At 42.5% G+C, this 14,104-nt stretch overlaps 1 protein-coding gene across 2 annotated transcripts; it reads right to left on the minus strand.

The window, feature by feature from the left end:
- Nucleotides 1–1,112: 1,112 nt before the first annotated feature.
- LOC146441607 (serpin B11-like) lies at nt 1,113–11,723 on the minus strand. 2 transcript variants are annotated; one of them, XM_085052060.1, is made up of 8 exons: nt 11,365–11,723; nt 6,245–6,422; nt 4,645–4,758; nt 4,175–4,306; nt 3,453–3,570; nt 2,737–2,879; nt 2,369–2,539; nt 1,113–2,246 (listed from the first exon to the last, which is right to left on the minus strand). In XM_085052060.1, the coding sequence occupies exons 2-8, from the start codon at nt 6,413–6,415 to the stop codon at nt 1,842–1,844; spliced, it is 1,254 nt and encodes a 417-aa protein (XP_084908186.1). In that variant the 5' UTR covers nt 6,416–6,422; nt 11,365–11,723; the 3' UTR covers nt 1,113–1,841. The 2 variants fall into 2 exon arrangements, with proteins under 2 accessions (XP_084908186.1, XP_084908185.1); XM_085052059.1 differs by having other exon boundaries at nt 6,245–6,425.
- Between the last annotated feature and the right edge of the window lie 2,381 nt (nt 11,724–14,104).

Raw genomic sequence — 14,104 nt, forward strand, 5'->3', positions numbered from 1 at the left:
GAAAGTGAGGAAAAATTCATACTGTCAGAAAGCTATAGACCAAAATACTTTCATTGCATTATTGTTAGGATAGACACCCACATACAGATACTTTTTTTCTGTGTTACTGGACTAAAACAGGAATGGCACCAGACCCTGGAAACCAGAGTTCATTTATACCACAGTTATTGAAGTGCAATGGTATCAGTCTGGGAGTTCTCTTCTTGTGCCTTCAAGCTGCACTCCTTCATGTAAGGGCTTCAAACAGAAGGTGGGCAGTTTTGCCCTGCAGCCTATGCTAAATCCTAGTGCCTGAGAGCACTTGCATTCTCTAGAGAGCCACAGACTTGAATTCGAGCAAGGATATGGGATACAGGCCCTTCACCTCCTGAGCCACATGAATTTCTGCACTGCAGGGGTTAAGTGCTATGTTCAATTAAAAAAAAAAAAAAAGTAATGGCATTTTTCAGGAGCCCATTTTGAACAACTTTCACAAGATCTGCTTTGAATCCATTCACCAGATGTTCTCCAGGAATTTACACCTCATCCTACCTTGCTCCTGTATTTCGACATGGGCAAAGCACCTCATTGCTCACATCAAGGCAGTTCAAAGCAAGCAAAGAAAAATGCTAGCCACTAGAAAATTTACAAAAGAAGAAAATAAAATGCCTTCAAATTTTGGATGAGAGGATTTTACTTTCAGGTGGCCTTTTGGACGTGCAATTTTAAAGGCAGTCTATGTTCTGTTTCAGAGAGACGCATCATAATTTTAGTGTGTCTTCTCCTTTCTGAAACCATATATAATTCTGTGCATTAAACATGTTATTCACTGATTCTACATTGTATATATATTAAAAAAGAACATTATCAATGTTAATTTGTTAAATCTCGTGCAGAATCCCTCTGAGGAAGATATCACTTATGTTAAACCAGCAAATTATCAGTAATGTCTCCCTGTCAGCCAGCAAGAAGTTTTATTTTTTCCCACAAATATTCCAAGGTAATGTTTTACTGTAATTTCCATGATTTATACTGCAATTTACAAAACCTTTTCTCATTTTTCAAAACATGGAGAGAGCTCTGTCTCTCAGATTTACATCTCAGAACATTCAAATTCACCACACAGCAGTATGGGAAAAAGAAAACACATTTCTTGTAAGTTCATTGCTACAGTGTGCCACATCAGTAACTTCAGTGGAACGCTTTAGACCATTTTCTTCCTATTCTTTGAAACTTTGAGATAAATAATTTGATTTATCCCCATATAAAAGAAAGCCTTCTTTACCATGTAAATAATTAACCATCTTTAGGAATATGCAGTTTTGTATCCTGTTCCTGCAGACACCATGCATACAAAATTCTCTTTGGAGTTATTTGAGAACTTAACGCAGACTTAGGAGAGGCTGTCCAGAGAGGTGGTGGTCTCCATCTTTGGAGATATCCAAAAGGCATCTGGACATGGTCTTGGGCAACCAGCTGTGGATGACCCTGCTTGTGCAGGGGAGATGGACAAGATGATCTCCAGAGGTCTCTTCCCACCACAAGCCTATTGTCACCATCATTAGAATGCAAATGGATGAAGGAATACAGGGGCATATGAGTACATCAAAGAAACAAAATGTTATTCATATCCAGTGAGCTTAAGGGAAAATTTACTCCTGTTCTGGATTTAGATCAATATTTACAATTCAAGGAGCCTACTGGCAGAGCATCCAATTCATAGGTTCTAAACAAAAATGGCTGCAGTGTTTATTTTGAAGTACAAACTAGCTGTCAAAGGATTAAGAAAGCATTCGGGAGAAAAATACAATTTCTGCTTTTCATCCAGGTGTTCCTCACAGTGTTAGAAAATAGCCCTGATTTTAAGGTGAACAGAGTTTGCCAAAGAAAATGATAGTATTGGTAGGATTATGTCTAATAAAGAGTAAGAAAGGGTGATCAGCCATGAACACCTCTTTGAGAGGCAGAGATCTCCTCACAATGGAAGCTCCTGTGCCAGCTGCTGCCACGGTGCCTTCCTCATTGACTTCCACGTACGCCTTATGCACAACGTTTGACAGCACCAGAGATTTTGCAAACGTCATTGCAGAAAGGTCAACTTTTGATTCACTGAAGATGTCAGTCATCCCCATTTCTTGTAAAACCTCGTTGAGGTTGAAGGTGCCTTCCAGCTTGAATCGGGGGAGGTACACCTCCACTGTTGACTCAAACATGTTCTCTGAAGAGGCCCACAGCATTAAATTTTCATAGGTCATTCTACTTTCAATCTAAAAGATAGGTGGGAAAGGAGATTAAAATAGGTGGGAAGCTTTGAAAAATTTAGATCTTTACCCAGTGTTAATTCAGACAACTGACTTTCACCCCTAGTGCATGACATGCACTGCCTTACCTGCTCCAGCCCACTGACAGATCCATCAGCTGCTTCACCTGGCAGCAGGATGACCATGCTCAGGGAGTTCTGAGCATAAGGGAGTTCAAGGATCTGAGCACCCACCTCGTCAATGTAGCCCAGTTTAAATTTGCCTTTCTGATACATCATCTGCACAGGTTTTTTTCTGTTCTATTAAAAAGAAAATGGTACAGTCAGTTAGGCAACACAGCTCTTACCAATACCTCTACCCAACAGGGCAGTTGGGTAGAGGTATTGGTTAAGGTCCCAACACACCTATACCTTACTCACAGGGCATTGTTATTCTTGCTGCAATGCTCACAGTATCTAAGGTGAATAATGTTGAGATTTACAGAATACAGATGTACCTGATTCAGTTTAAAATCTCTCTGAACTGTTTTTCCTTCCTCAAATTTGTGTTCCCAGGATGCTTTGAAGTAGATTACATTCACAAGCACCAGCAATGCATGTCCATCAATCACGCCAGGGGCAAAGAGTTCCTTGATTTTACCTACAGGGAATTTTGAAACACTTAATTATTTGTTAGCTGTCATTAAAACTCTGGACTGAGACTCAATTACTGGTCTGTGAACTTAGTTTTGGAAAAACTTAGAAACACAATTCTTGATTTATTCAAAAGACAAAAACAATGTAAGTAATCAAATTGTAGATTCCTCTGCAGAGTTACCAGCCAGGGAGTGCGGGGTAACTGTGGGTCACCAAATTATCCTCTGCTGCTTTGAATCTGCATTTGTGGCTGTTTGCAGGAGCAAATTTTGCTCCTGTAAACAGCAAATTTTGTCTGGTCAAGGCTTATAGGTATTACTGCAATTATCAGGCCAGCCATAAGGGTGGGAATGCAAAAGTATTTGACAGCAAACATATCTTCAATTCAGAAATAATTTAGCTGGTAACTTACTCTAATATTTCAAGAGCAGATGGGAAGGCAAATTGTCTTTAAAGAGCATAAGAGTGAACGCACAGAAATGTGAACAGGTCTTTGCTTTTCCTACACTGCAATTTCATTGGTTGAACCAGTGTAGGAAGGCAGGGACAGAAGAGCTACAGTTTTGCTGTCTTTTACCTTGTGTCTCACTTTCAACCCAAGCATTAATTTTTCTTCTGGCAGCTTCAACAGCACCATGAAAGTCCACTGTTTGCAGCATTGCTCCATACAGTTCCTTGGTACACATTAGAAATTGCTGTAAAGCAAAAGAAAGATTATTAATTACTCAAAAAACTAAAGAAACAGAAAAAATGAAAGATGAGTTGTTTGACGCTTCAGTATCCAAATAAATGACAGAAATAATTGACAGAAAAGCAAAGATGTGACTACCAAGTTAGCCGTACCAAGTAGTCCCAAGACCACTCTGTTATTCAATAGGAAAGGAGCAAGAAGTTCAGCACAGCAGCCCTGTGCCAGAGCCTGTACAACACCCCAGGAGATAAACCCTCTCCAAGGTTACTGTTGCCCCAGCTGTGCCACTTGCAAGTGGCATTTTTGGCTGTAGGTTCACCTTTGGCTGAGTGTTCATGTATTTGAGAAGTGAACAAACCCCTGCTTTATTTTTGCTCTACAGTCATTGATATCCACAGGATGGTTTGTTTGTGGGTTTGTTTTCTTTTTAATAAAAGAGTGGAAAGTTGACAATCTTTTCTTTTTCCCATCAACCCCAAGAGTTATAGCTCCATGTAGCACCTCACATGCTCCAAAACACACAGAAGGGGGGCAACAGTGAGGCTCACAGTTAGAGGGAAGCCTCAGCAGGTCAGGGCCACAGCAGTTAGCAGGCACAGGGGACTTACCTGCTGGAGTTCAAATCCTTGCTGTATAAAGAGATTGCTGACCAAGGCTAAAACATATTTTTCACCAAGGTTTTGTAGTTGTAAAAGCAGTTCCTGGAATGCTATATGATCGAGGTCTCCATCCTTGGTACACTGGGAGCATTACAAACACAACAATTAAAATGATTCCTCTGTATAGCTTTAGTTGTTAATCTGCATCTTAATTAGATTACACTATAAGACTAACTCTGCTGTACTGATTTTTAAATCCAGCTAGCCCAAGATTTACAAATCAGATTATATCACTGAAGGCTTTGATTTGAACTTACTGGAAGACTTGGTCCTCAATAACACCTTGTATCAGGCATTTCCTAGAGGATTAAGCAGAATCTGAGCCTGTGATCTTGACTCCCTCCAGTGGCAAATCCTAGTGCTTTACCTGCACTAATCCACCACACAGTGTAGTAGGGGCTCCCCACCCAAGGACTCACCTCTGAGAAGGAAGGCTGACCCTCCAGGCTTCCTTCTCGCTCCATTTCTGGGGCTGCACTCTCATGATCATGTCCAAGACTCATTCTTCCTGCAGCTTTTCTGACATGGAGCACCTGCAGTTGAAGATGTCAAGTTTTGGCAATTGTAACTGGGATAAAACCATATTCCTTGTTTAAAAGCTTTGCTATGTTGTACTGGATAAGTGGTGTACATTCACAAAATGTTTTTTTCAGCTTCACTCATCAGTTGAAATTACAGACTTGAAATTGTTCGTACATTCATGTTCAGACTCACATTTCTATATTAACAAACCAAGAAGAACTTGCACTTAATCCTTCAAAATGTTACTCTTCACAACCTCAAAATGTTTGGTTTGTGTTTTCATTGCTACAGGTACCCCAAATTTCCAAATAAAAATTTGCCCCAAGCAAAGAGAAAAATTATTTTCTTTGAAACCATCAAAACTTGTCTCTTGCAATCCTTCTTAACATTTGCATCAGCTAAAGAAATAGATCAAAACCACGGTGCTCTTAATGGAAACCAGTCCTTGTTTCTAATGTGAAAATATCTTGCTGAAAATCTCTATTGTAACAATGTTGCATAATACATACACTTAAACTCTTTTTATTGAGGATACTGATATTGAGCAATATTTTAGTTCTTTAAATAAGCAGAAGTCCTTGTCTAAAGGATTGATGTGGCAGGGGGTTACAGTGGTGGTCTCTGTGCAAAGAGAACACACTCTGTATGTCAAACAGGGCTGGCTCCAGACAGCTCCAAAATGTCAAGTCTGTTTTACCGAGACAGTAATTGGCAAGTGATGTCCCTGTCCTTGTCTTGACTCACAAGCTTTTTCATTTTACTTTCTCTCTCTGTCCTTGTTGAGGAAGGTGAATGAGAGATTCTCTGGATGGGCATCTGGCAGCCACAGCAAAAGGTCAACCCACCACACCCTGGTAAGAATCTCTGCCTTAGGATTATTGGTCTTTTACCACTCATGGGCTCAAAAAAGAAAAGAGAAGAAAGGTTGTAGAAAGCAGAAATTGCACTGCAGGGAGTAAAGGCACAGTGTTTGGAGCAGTGGTGGTTCTTCACCTCCTCCTTGCCCACGTGGGTCTCTAGGGTGAGACATTTTGACTCTTGAATGTCATAAGAGACAATGACAAAATGAGTTAATGCTTCCAGAAAGCCAGGTGCAACCACTTCAGTTTCTGCAGCTCTCCCCACTGCCCACCCAGACTCCCACTTTCAGGATTCTCGTAGCAACCACGAGAGGAAATGCCTGCCCATAATTCTGAAACAAAGTCTGATATTCTGACACAGGCTGGGGGAAAGCCAGAGTGCCCCACTGTGCTGTATCACCTCCCCTCAGTCAGCCCTGGCTTTGGGAGCTTGCATGGGGGCACGATGAGACTCTCACCAGCAGATGGCAGGGATCCTAGTGCTCCCAGCACGGCTGTGAAGGCAGCATCTGTGCCTGCACTTGCGCAGGTTTCCTGTGGGACACTCGCACATGTGTAGCACTGGAATGCCCCACATCTCCATTAAGGGAACAGCAAGCAGCATGGAAGCCCCTCACCATGGTTCATTCTTACTCACTTTTTCTATCTGAGCAGCAGTGTTGTTTTTTGCACCAAGATGGATCAGGGCCAGGGCAACAGAGATGCTCATTGGAGAGAAGACAATATTTGTGTCCTCTGAACTTCTGTTGAGCCTTTTGTAGAGGTCAAGGCAAAACTCAGTAATGGATCCAGAAACTGAGCCCATCATGAAGCAGCTGCTGATTGGGAGCACAAAAGAATGAAGACATTTAATGCAGCTGGCATAGCTAGACCATATTGTGAAGCATCTCTCTGCCCTGAGATTGTCCCATAGCTGGTTGCTGAACATAGTAGATGTGCTCTAAATTCCGAGAGTTTTAATCAGCCTTGCACAGATCTGTCAGTCTGTGATGCACAGCAGGAACATGGACACAAAGGGTCTGCAAAAGGGACCCACACTCACAACACATGTAAATTCCTCAGAAAGGAGCCTTTTTCTGTCTTATCCCATGCTGTGTCTTATTTCAACTCATGGTATCAAAATTAGACAGGTATGGATTAACATTTTCCTTTTCCAAACTGGTTTGATGCGGTTGCATCGACTCCTTCCTATTTAACAACATAAGATTAGCAACAGACATAGTGACAGAAACTAAGCCTGAACATAACCATGTGTGATACCCAGAACTGTGGTAAGGGGATTTAAAACAACAGGTTTATAAAAATTAAATCACCATTAATTAAATGTTTTCATCAGGAAAAAGGGTCATTAACAGCTATGGAGACTGTACTGCATACAGAAAAATTAACAGTTTGAAATACACTTTTTCACTCCCCATGGGTTTTCCAGGAGCCACAGACACAGGCAGGATGCACAATTAAAAATTCCAAACAAATTAATAGCTCAAGAGCCCTGAAAAGAAGTCTGTAAGATCCTGCTCAGTGATATGACAGGCCCTGTGTCACTCTCTACTTTTGTACTAGAAACATTACACTCTGATACCTCTCCTGTGGGTCATTTACATTCAATCCACTCTGCTAAGAATAAGTTAGGACCAAGTTCAGCCTGATCCTTGCAAGAAAGAGGCCATCTGAAAAATAGGGGATTAGAAACTCCTTTCCTGAATCTTAGGAGACTTGTAGAGGTGCTGTGTGGATAACACTGGGATCACACAAACCATTCTGGAATCATTATACAAAAAAAAAAACCCCGCATCACTTTCAGTATCAAAAGTTTTGGACAAATAGCGCTGGTCTGTGTTCCAGGAAGATAACTTATTTAGGGGGAAATACACAGGCACAGTGTAGAGACAAGTCCTTCATGTCTCCTGTGGTACAGATCTGTCTCTACCTTTCAGCCTGCACTGGGATCAGCATGGATCAGGTCCAGAGAAAGCTGCCAGAGCTCCTCTCTGGTGGAAAAAGGAGTGAGTGCACAGCCAAGTGGTTCTCTCCAGCAGCCACAGATGCCACAGCACAGCAGGCACTCTTCCTCAGCCCTGTCTGCCCTGAAGTTGCAGCCTGCAAAGTGAAGTAACATGAGTAGCTCTAGTCTGTGTCACCAGAGGTTAAGGGTGGGAAGAGGCTGGTGCAGAGCTGAAGTTCAGGATCTTTTATCAGCAGGGCACTTGTACAGCCTGTCCTGGGCTGTTGGTGCCCCTTTGAGAGTCATCTTTAGCCCTCTGGGGAAGGGGTTGCCTGGTGCTGGGGATCTCCAGCCAAAACTCTCCTGTCACCCTACTCTCCCACTGAGGCCCCAGCTCCTCTACCACAGCCACAGCTCCCTCCCTTCACAGAGAGCCTGACCTTCACAGAGTTTTCTTTATTCAAAGAGCTACTCAAAATGCCTTGCAGTGTTCTCAAGGTGCAGAGTGCATGCTATCTCCAGCTCTGCCATGAGCCAGGCATGACTTTGTATGAAAGGCTGGAACACAGGTTGTTCCCAATGCCCAGAAGTTACCAGGGCATTGGGAGGTGATACGGCTCAGCCAAGATACAGCATTTTTCTGTGAAACCATCTTAGCCTGCAGTAAGTGACAGACAATGGGAACAAACTCAGCCCACAGGAAAACAGACTGAGCCTAAGATAGATTGCTGGAGAGGCTTGGAAGAGATGAAAAAGTAAAGTTTCTGAATATATGAAGGTACAACATGTGGCAAATGCAGACATTTCTTGCCATTTGACTAACTTGAAAAGCACACCAACAATCAATGCTTCATCCTGTTTCTGAGTGATGCTCTGTGGAAAGAACCTGTGATGTTGAAAGAATAGTTCATAGATGTTTCATAGTGAGACTTTTGTTTTACCCTGAAGTCTGGAAGTACTTCACATAAAGACCTAATACAAATGGACAAAACAGATGAGAAAAATCCAGAGGGTTCTTTGCACAGACAAACTAAAGATTAGTTTTATCTCATTAATTCTGAACACAGCTGTTTCAGCTCTGCTGCTTTGCGTCTTTGTATGTAATATGGTTTTCATTTTCCATGTAGTAATGCAGTCATCTCACTGCAAGACATTGCACTAAATAATTTCTCTTTTCTTCCACCTTTGTATCCTACTATCCACAACCTCCTGAGAACAAAACTCAGTGCATCTTAGGTGCTGAAGTCTGTAGTGCTGTACTTCCCCATCTCTTGAAAGATGTGAAATGGAGCTGTGAAATTGGTCACGGTGAATGTAGGGCATGAGGCATTTTTGTAGGTGTGTCCCAGCTTCAGAACGAGTCAAGGAGAAAAAAAAGAGTTGATAAACTTACTCAGTGGGAAGGAAGCACCTCCACCCCACCCTGCAGGGAAAGGGCTGGGTGCCAAGAAGGGAGGGAGAGCCCAGGGTCTGGGAACAGGTTTTTAAAGTGAGTGGCTGGCACACTGAGGTAGCTACTCCCTTAGCAAAAGCAGCAGGCTGTCATCGGGGAGACATCCAGGTACAAACACTACAGCCAACTCCATGGTTTTGTGAGTGGCAACTGCTTAGAGAGCTGCACTGGAAATCCAGAGGAAGGGAGGGCAGGTATGGGCTAGTGGAGAAACTTTCTTACTGCACAATGAAAGGATTTAGTGACCTTTCTTAATCTAACATGGGGTGGGAACAAATGTGTGAATGATTCCACACTATAAAGACTTCTGTGTAATCTGTGTAAAAATTCAATCAGTCTTTTGGAGCTACTGCAAGGACCACGGCATTGGGAGAACATCTACATGGTGGACAGCAAATGGTAATGTCACTTTTAAATAATCTTGGAGTGGTAAGGAGGGATGATCCAGGATCAAAAGAAGCATTCCAGGAAGTTCCTAGCTACTGTTCCACACCAGCCAAAGCACATACACTGAGCATTAGATCCTTTGCATGATGGTTCAGCAGCTTTTAACATAGTCTGGCAAATGAAATTACTGGCACTGCAGTATTTGAGTAAGAAGCTACCCAGGAAAATAGCTTCCTTCAGAAGAAACCACTGCATACCACAGACCTTGTAAAAATTACAAACTTCCTCCATGGCTGTATGAAATGATGAACACTCCTTTTCTATAACTATTCATGATCTGTTCTCTCTTTATAGTTTTTGGCTAAGGGTAGATGAAATCAAAATAAAAACTATCAAGGGACAAAAATGTGTGTGCTGAAAGCTGTCATAATTAATAGTTGTATTAGATTATACTATTCAGTCAACAGGAGGAGGCAGTAAATAGGGTGGAGAGGGTAGGAGAGCTGTAGCCTTGGTGTTAAGGAAATTCTGTATTTCATACAAGTTAAGTAAGAAGGAACCTGTTTTGCCTGATGCTACATGATAATTCCTATTGCATGTTTTACTTATTCAATCTGCATCCCATTAAAGTGCCTTAATACACACTCATTCCTCCTACACAGAGGAAAACAGAATTGGCAGGAATTATATGGTCTATCCTAGAAAAAGACAAAATGGAAGATAGTACAGTCTCCTCACATGCAAATTGGTAGAAGTGGCTTTCTCATTTTTCATGACCATTCATACACATATACATTTCCAAGTGTTTCTGTGCTGATTTGGAGTGAAAGGGACAAACAGAACATAAAAAAATAAATTTTCTATAACACGGAAATTCTGATCATCCCTAAGTGGCACAACACATGCTTTAAATTAAAAACCAATAAATTTCACTACAAAACAGCTTTTCAAGCAAAATTGTGCCAAGCTCATTTTCCAAACATCCTAGCCTCTCAGGATGCTACTTTTATGCCAGAAAGCTTTTTCCTGACTGCTTTTATTAGTTTGCATTGAGTCCCTCTGGTGTCTTCTATACCTCCTTCTAGGCCAGTTATTTCTGCATAAACAGACATTGATGTGCATCAGCCTGCTGCAGGCTGTGCAGTGGCAAGTTATTTGCTGTGCCTGTGTGCAGCTGCACAGGCTCCTCTGCAAGCTTCTGAACATCATTGCCAAACCCAGGAGCTAATATTTTAATAGCAAAGACTAGCGCCACCACTAACAAAACAAAATCTGAATACCACTCCACCCTTTCTCTTTTATAGTGTCATTGTTTAAGAATATAACTTCCCTGGCAGTGGGGATCAGTGTAAAGGGGAAATGCCTAGGAACCCAGTCAAAGAACTGAAATGCCCTCTCTCTCATCTAGTGAACTTTTCAAGGCTTCTTCTTGTGACATGGAAATGTGAGTAAAGAAGGAAAATCACCCTGTATCTCTCATCCTGTGGGCCAGTTTGCCCAGGTCATCAGCACCATCATTTCATATTAAGCCTGTTTCTACCAGAGTGAGCACAGGTGCTCTGAAAGAGCCTGTCTTTCAGCCCTTCTGGAGATCCAGGCAGAAAAGCATCTACTTTCTTGTACAAGCCACTGAGCTCATCATTCTTGTGGCAATTAGACCTAACTGGGTGGACAGAGAGGTTCTGGGGAAATCTCGGATTCAAAAGCATGTGAAATTTAAGCAAGAGTATTTAGGTGTGTCCCTAAAATCCTCATTCATGTCCCACTGAAGACCAGCTCCCTTTGTGTGAGCTCTTGGGCCACCTGAATTTTGGCAGTGTGTTTTGCTGCCTGCATCCTGTAAAGGTATCTCTCTCTCTGCCCAATATATAAAAATTATGCTTACTTTACCAGCCTGTAGACTACTTTGGATCAGAAAACAAAAAACACAGTTATTTGGAAAAAAAGCAACAAAACAACATTAAAATTTTACCTTCTTGCCTGAAGAGGTTAAATGAAGAAGACAACAGCTGAGTTCTGGAACACGTTCCTGTGAATACTGTATTAAAATAATCTCCCCCTCTCTTGTGGGAAAGTTCAGCCTCTAACCAATGATTGCTGATAGCAGCATGTTGCAGTTTGATGCAAATGCCATCAACATGAAGTTTCCCCACAGAAGAATGGGAAACCTGTATCTGGCAATATGCTATTAGCATTTCTCTCAAGCTGCCCAACAAGTTTGGCAGGCAATATCTGCTGGCAACATCTCCTGATTGCAATGCCAAGTCACCCTCAGCTGGAAAACTGATCATTAACCCTGGGGACCCATGGCTGCTCTGCTGTGCATAGTCCCTTTCAAATTTTGATCTGTTCTGGCCTGGACACAGGTGTGTGCAGGGTTCATGCCAAGATTGTTTGGAGCTGAGCTTGCTTGCAGAGATGGGATAAATGAAAGGGAAATGCATGAGCTTTATGTTGCCTGCAGCCATCTCTCCCTCTCAGGTAAGGAGTTGGCTTTATGTGCATGGAAGGAGCTTAATTAGAGAAAGGAAGAAGTATTTCCTTGAACTGTGGCAGGAATCCCCAGCCAGGGGGTATTCTTTTAAATCTCTGGAGTTAAGAATAAAAAAAGGCCAGGAGTGGTTGATCACATAGGTTAAGTCTCCAGCATAAAGTGAGAAGGAAGTAAAGATATGAGAAGCATGGAGCTGCACTAGGACAGTGTTGGATCTCCCATAATAAGTACCACTGAGCTCAGGTGCTACACTGGGTTATGGCAGCTGGACTTAGAGGTCAAAGATAATCTAGGGCTCTGTGTGGCTTTGCAACACTGAAAATGTTATGTCTTTCCTTTCTCACCTCTTCTTTCTTCCTACAGAGTGTAAAACTGCCTTTAGATTCATAGGATACTTATGGGATCAAGCATGATAAGCAGGAAAGAGGAAGAAGGTCCTCCAGCATTATCTTGTCCTTCCCACACTTTCCTTCTAGTGCTGAAGCTGGACCACCCTCTTCTTTAGCCACAGCACCATCCAGCTTTGCTGTTCCCTTCTCCTTTGCCAAAGTCTCAGCCCAGCTGGCTAAGTTCCAGTGCTCCAGTACCCATCTGAAAAGAAGAATTTGTGAGCAATGCAAGATACAAGGATAAAATTACTGTTTCTGTCACCTCTGCTCTTTTTCTTGCTTTTTTGATTCCATTTGCCATTCACTTCCTTGTTTCTGTTTTTTCTTCCTGCATGTTTCTGTACTGCTCCTTAGTCTTCCTTCCTTCTCTGTTCTTTCTTTCTCTATTTCTTAGATTTATGTATTTATGAACATTGCCTTACCATGCATCTTCTGATGCTTTTCTAGTCCAAGCTTCTTTTCAGTGGCAGCCTAAGTATTTTTGAGTATTTCACAAGACTTTCCTTCTTCCAATCTCTGTGCTTTCTCCCACCCTCCTACATTGACATCATTCCTCCACTATTTTGCTTGCTCTGTCATGTATTCTCTCAGAACTTCCTTGACACCAGCTTAACTGCTTTGCCTCAGGAAATGTCAATGTATGTGCAAATTCTGTCTTTTCTAGGCCTTTAGGACAGTATATTCACAAAAATGTACCGCTTTTCCAGTGAGGCCAATTTACCTAAGTAGCATTTTTCAAGTTTCAGAACTTCCCCACAAAAAACTTTTGCTACCCCAAGACACTAAGATGTGGCCCTTCTCCTCAACCAAATGCTGGGAGCAAGGAATGGGCAATGACTGTGCAGATGAGCAAGTGATGAGGTGAGCAGGCACATAGCACTGCAGTTTGCAACTGCCTACCAAAGCCAGCCACAGCTTGCTGTTTTCCATCAGGGGCATCATCCATCACTGGATAGTAATGCCCTGTTGAAAGGTGAGGTGGAGCACCTTGTTGATCTGAGCAAGCCCTCAGCTATGCTCACTCTCTCCATTGTAACCAACACCTTCCAGCACGTCAGAATTCCTACACACAAACTCCCACATGTGTTTTCCCACGTCCTCCCATGCAATTTCTTGCCCAAGGCCAGAGGCCAGCATGGGAGGAACGAAAACAGAAGACTGTAACATGGTTTCTCACACCAGCAGGAGCCTCACGGATCCTTCTCCCTCACATGCTGCAAGGTGGAAAGGCTTCGCACTGGGACTGGCAGAGAGAAAAGGCAGAAGTGGAAAATGAACCTGAGATTTTCATGGGCAAGCCACCCTATTAATAAATGACCAGTAAGTGGGTTTGCCTTAGGTGGCCAAGACAGCTTTGTATCTCTAACATCTGCTTGCCTTGCACAGGCTGGGATACCTTGGAATTAATTAGTCAGGAGGTGGAAAAAGACGGGCCCCACCCTGAAGCTCTGTTTCTCTCTGCTTTCATGGGATAACGCTTCCTGGCCAAGTCATCACAAGGGGAAGAATGCTTTCATAAATCCGTGGGAATATGCCAAATGCTCTGATCAGCATTTAAACAGACTATTAAGTGAAGACTAGCTCCTGAACTAGAATGTCCTCAGAACCTGAAAAAATTGACAAAGTGATGTCTGAGCTTCTCTTCTTTAGAAGTTTTCATTCAGAAAGAAAAAGAGGGATGGGGCAATCTGCCAGAGGTTTTCATCAGTCTAGCAGACCTGCAGAGATGCAGCAGTAAGTGTGATATGGCCCAAAGGACAACCTGAGCTACCTGACAAAGAGACAGTGCCCAAACACAGACTCTGCAGACTAGAGGCAGCCAGTCCGTC

This window comes from Lichenostomus cassidix, chromosome 2 (genome assembly GCF_008360975.1).
Source record: "Lichenostomus cassidix isolate B80296 chromosome 2, HeHo_3.0, whole genome shotgun sequence".
Classification (NCBI taxonomy): Eukaryota; Metazoa; Chordata; class Aves; order Passeriformes; family Meliphagidae; genus Lichenostomus; species Lichenostomus cassidix.

What these genes read in the sequence shown, in the direction of transcription:
- LOC146441607 (XM_085052060.1), bottom strand. Translation starts at nt 6,415, where the DNA reads ATGATGGGCTCAGTTTCTGGATCCATTACTGAGTTTTGCCTTGACCTC. An exon ending in AAGGATTTGAACTCCAGCAG is followed by an intron (nt 3,571 to 4,174) that starts GTAAGTCCCCTG and finishes TTTGCTTTACAG; the next exon opens with CAATTTCTAATGTGTACCAA. An exon ending in GAGATTTTAAACTGAATCAG is followed by an intron (nt 2,540 to 2,736) that starts GTACATCTGTAT and finishes TCTTTTTAATAG; the next exon opens with AACAGAAAAAAACCTGTGCA.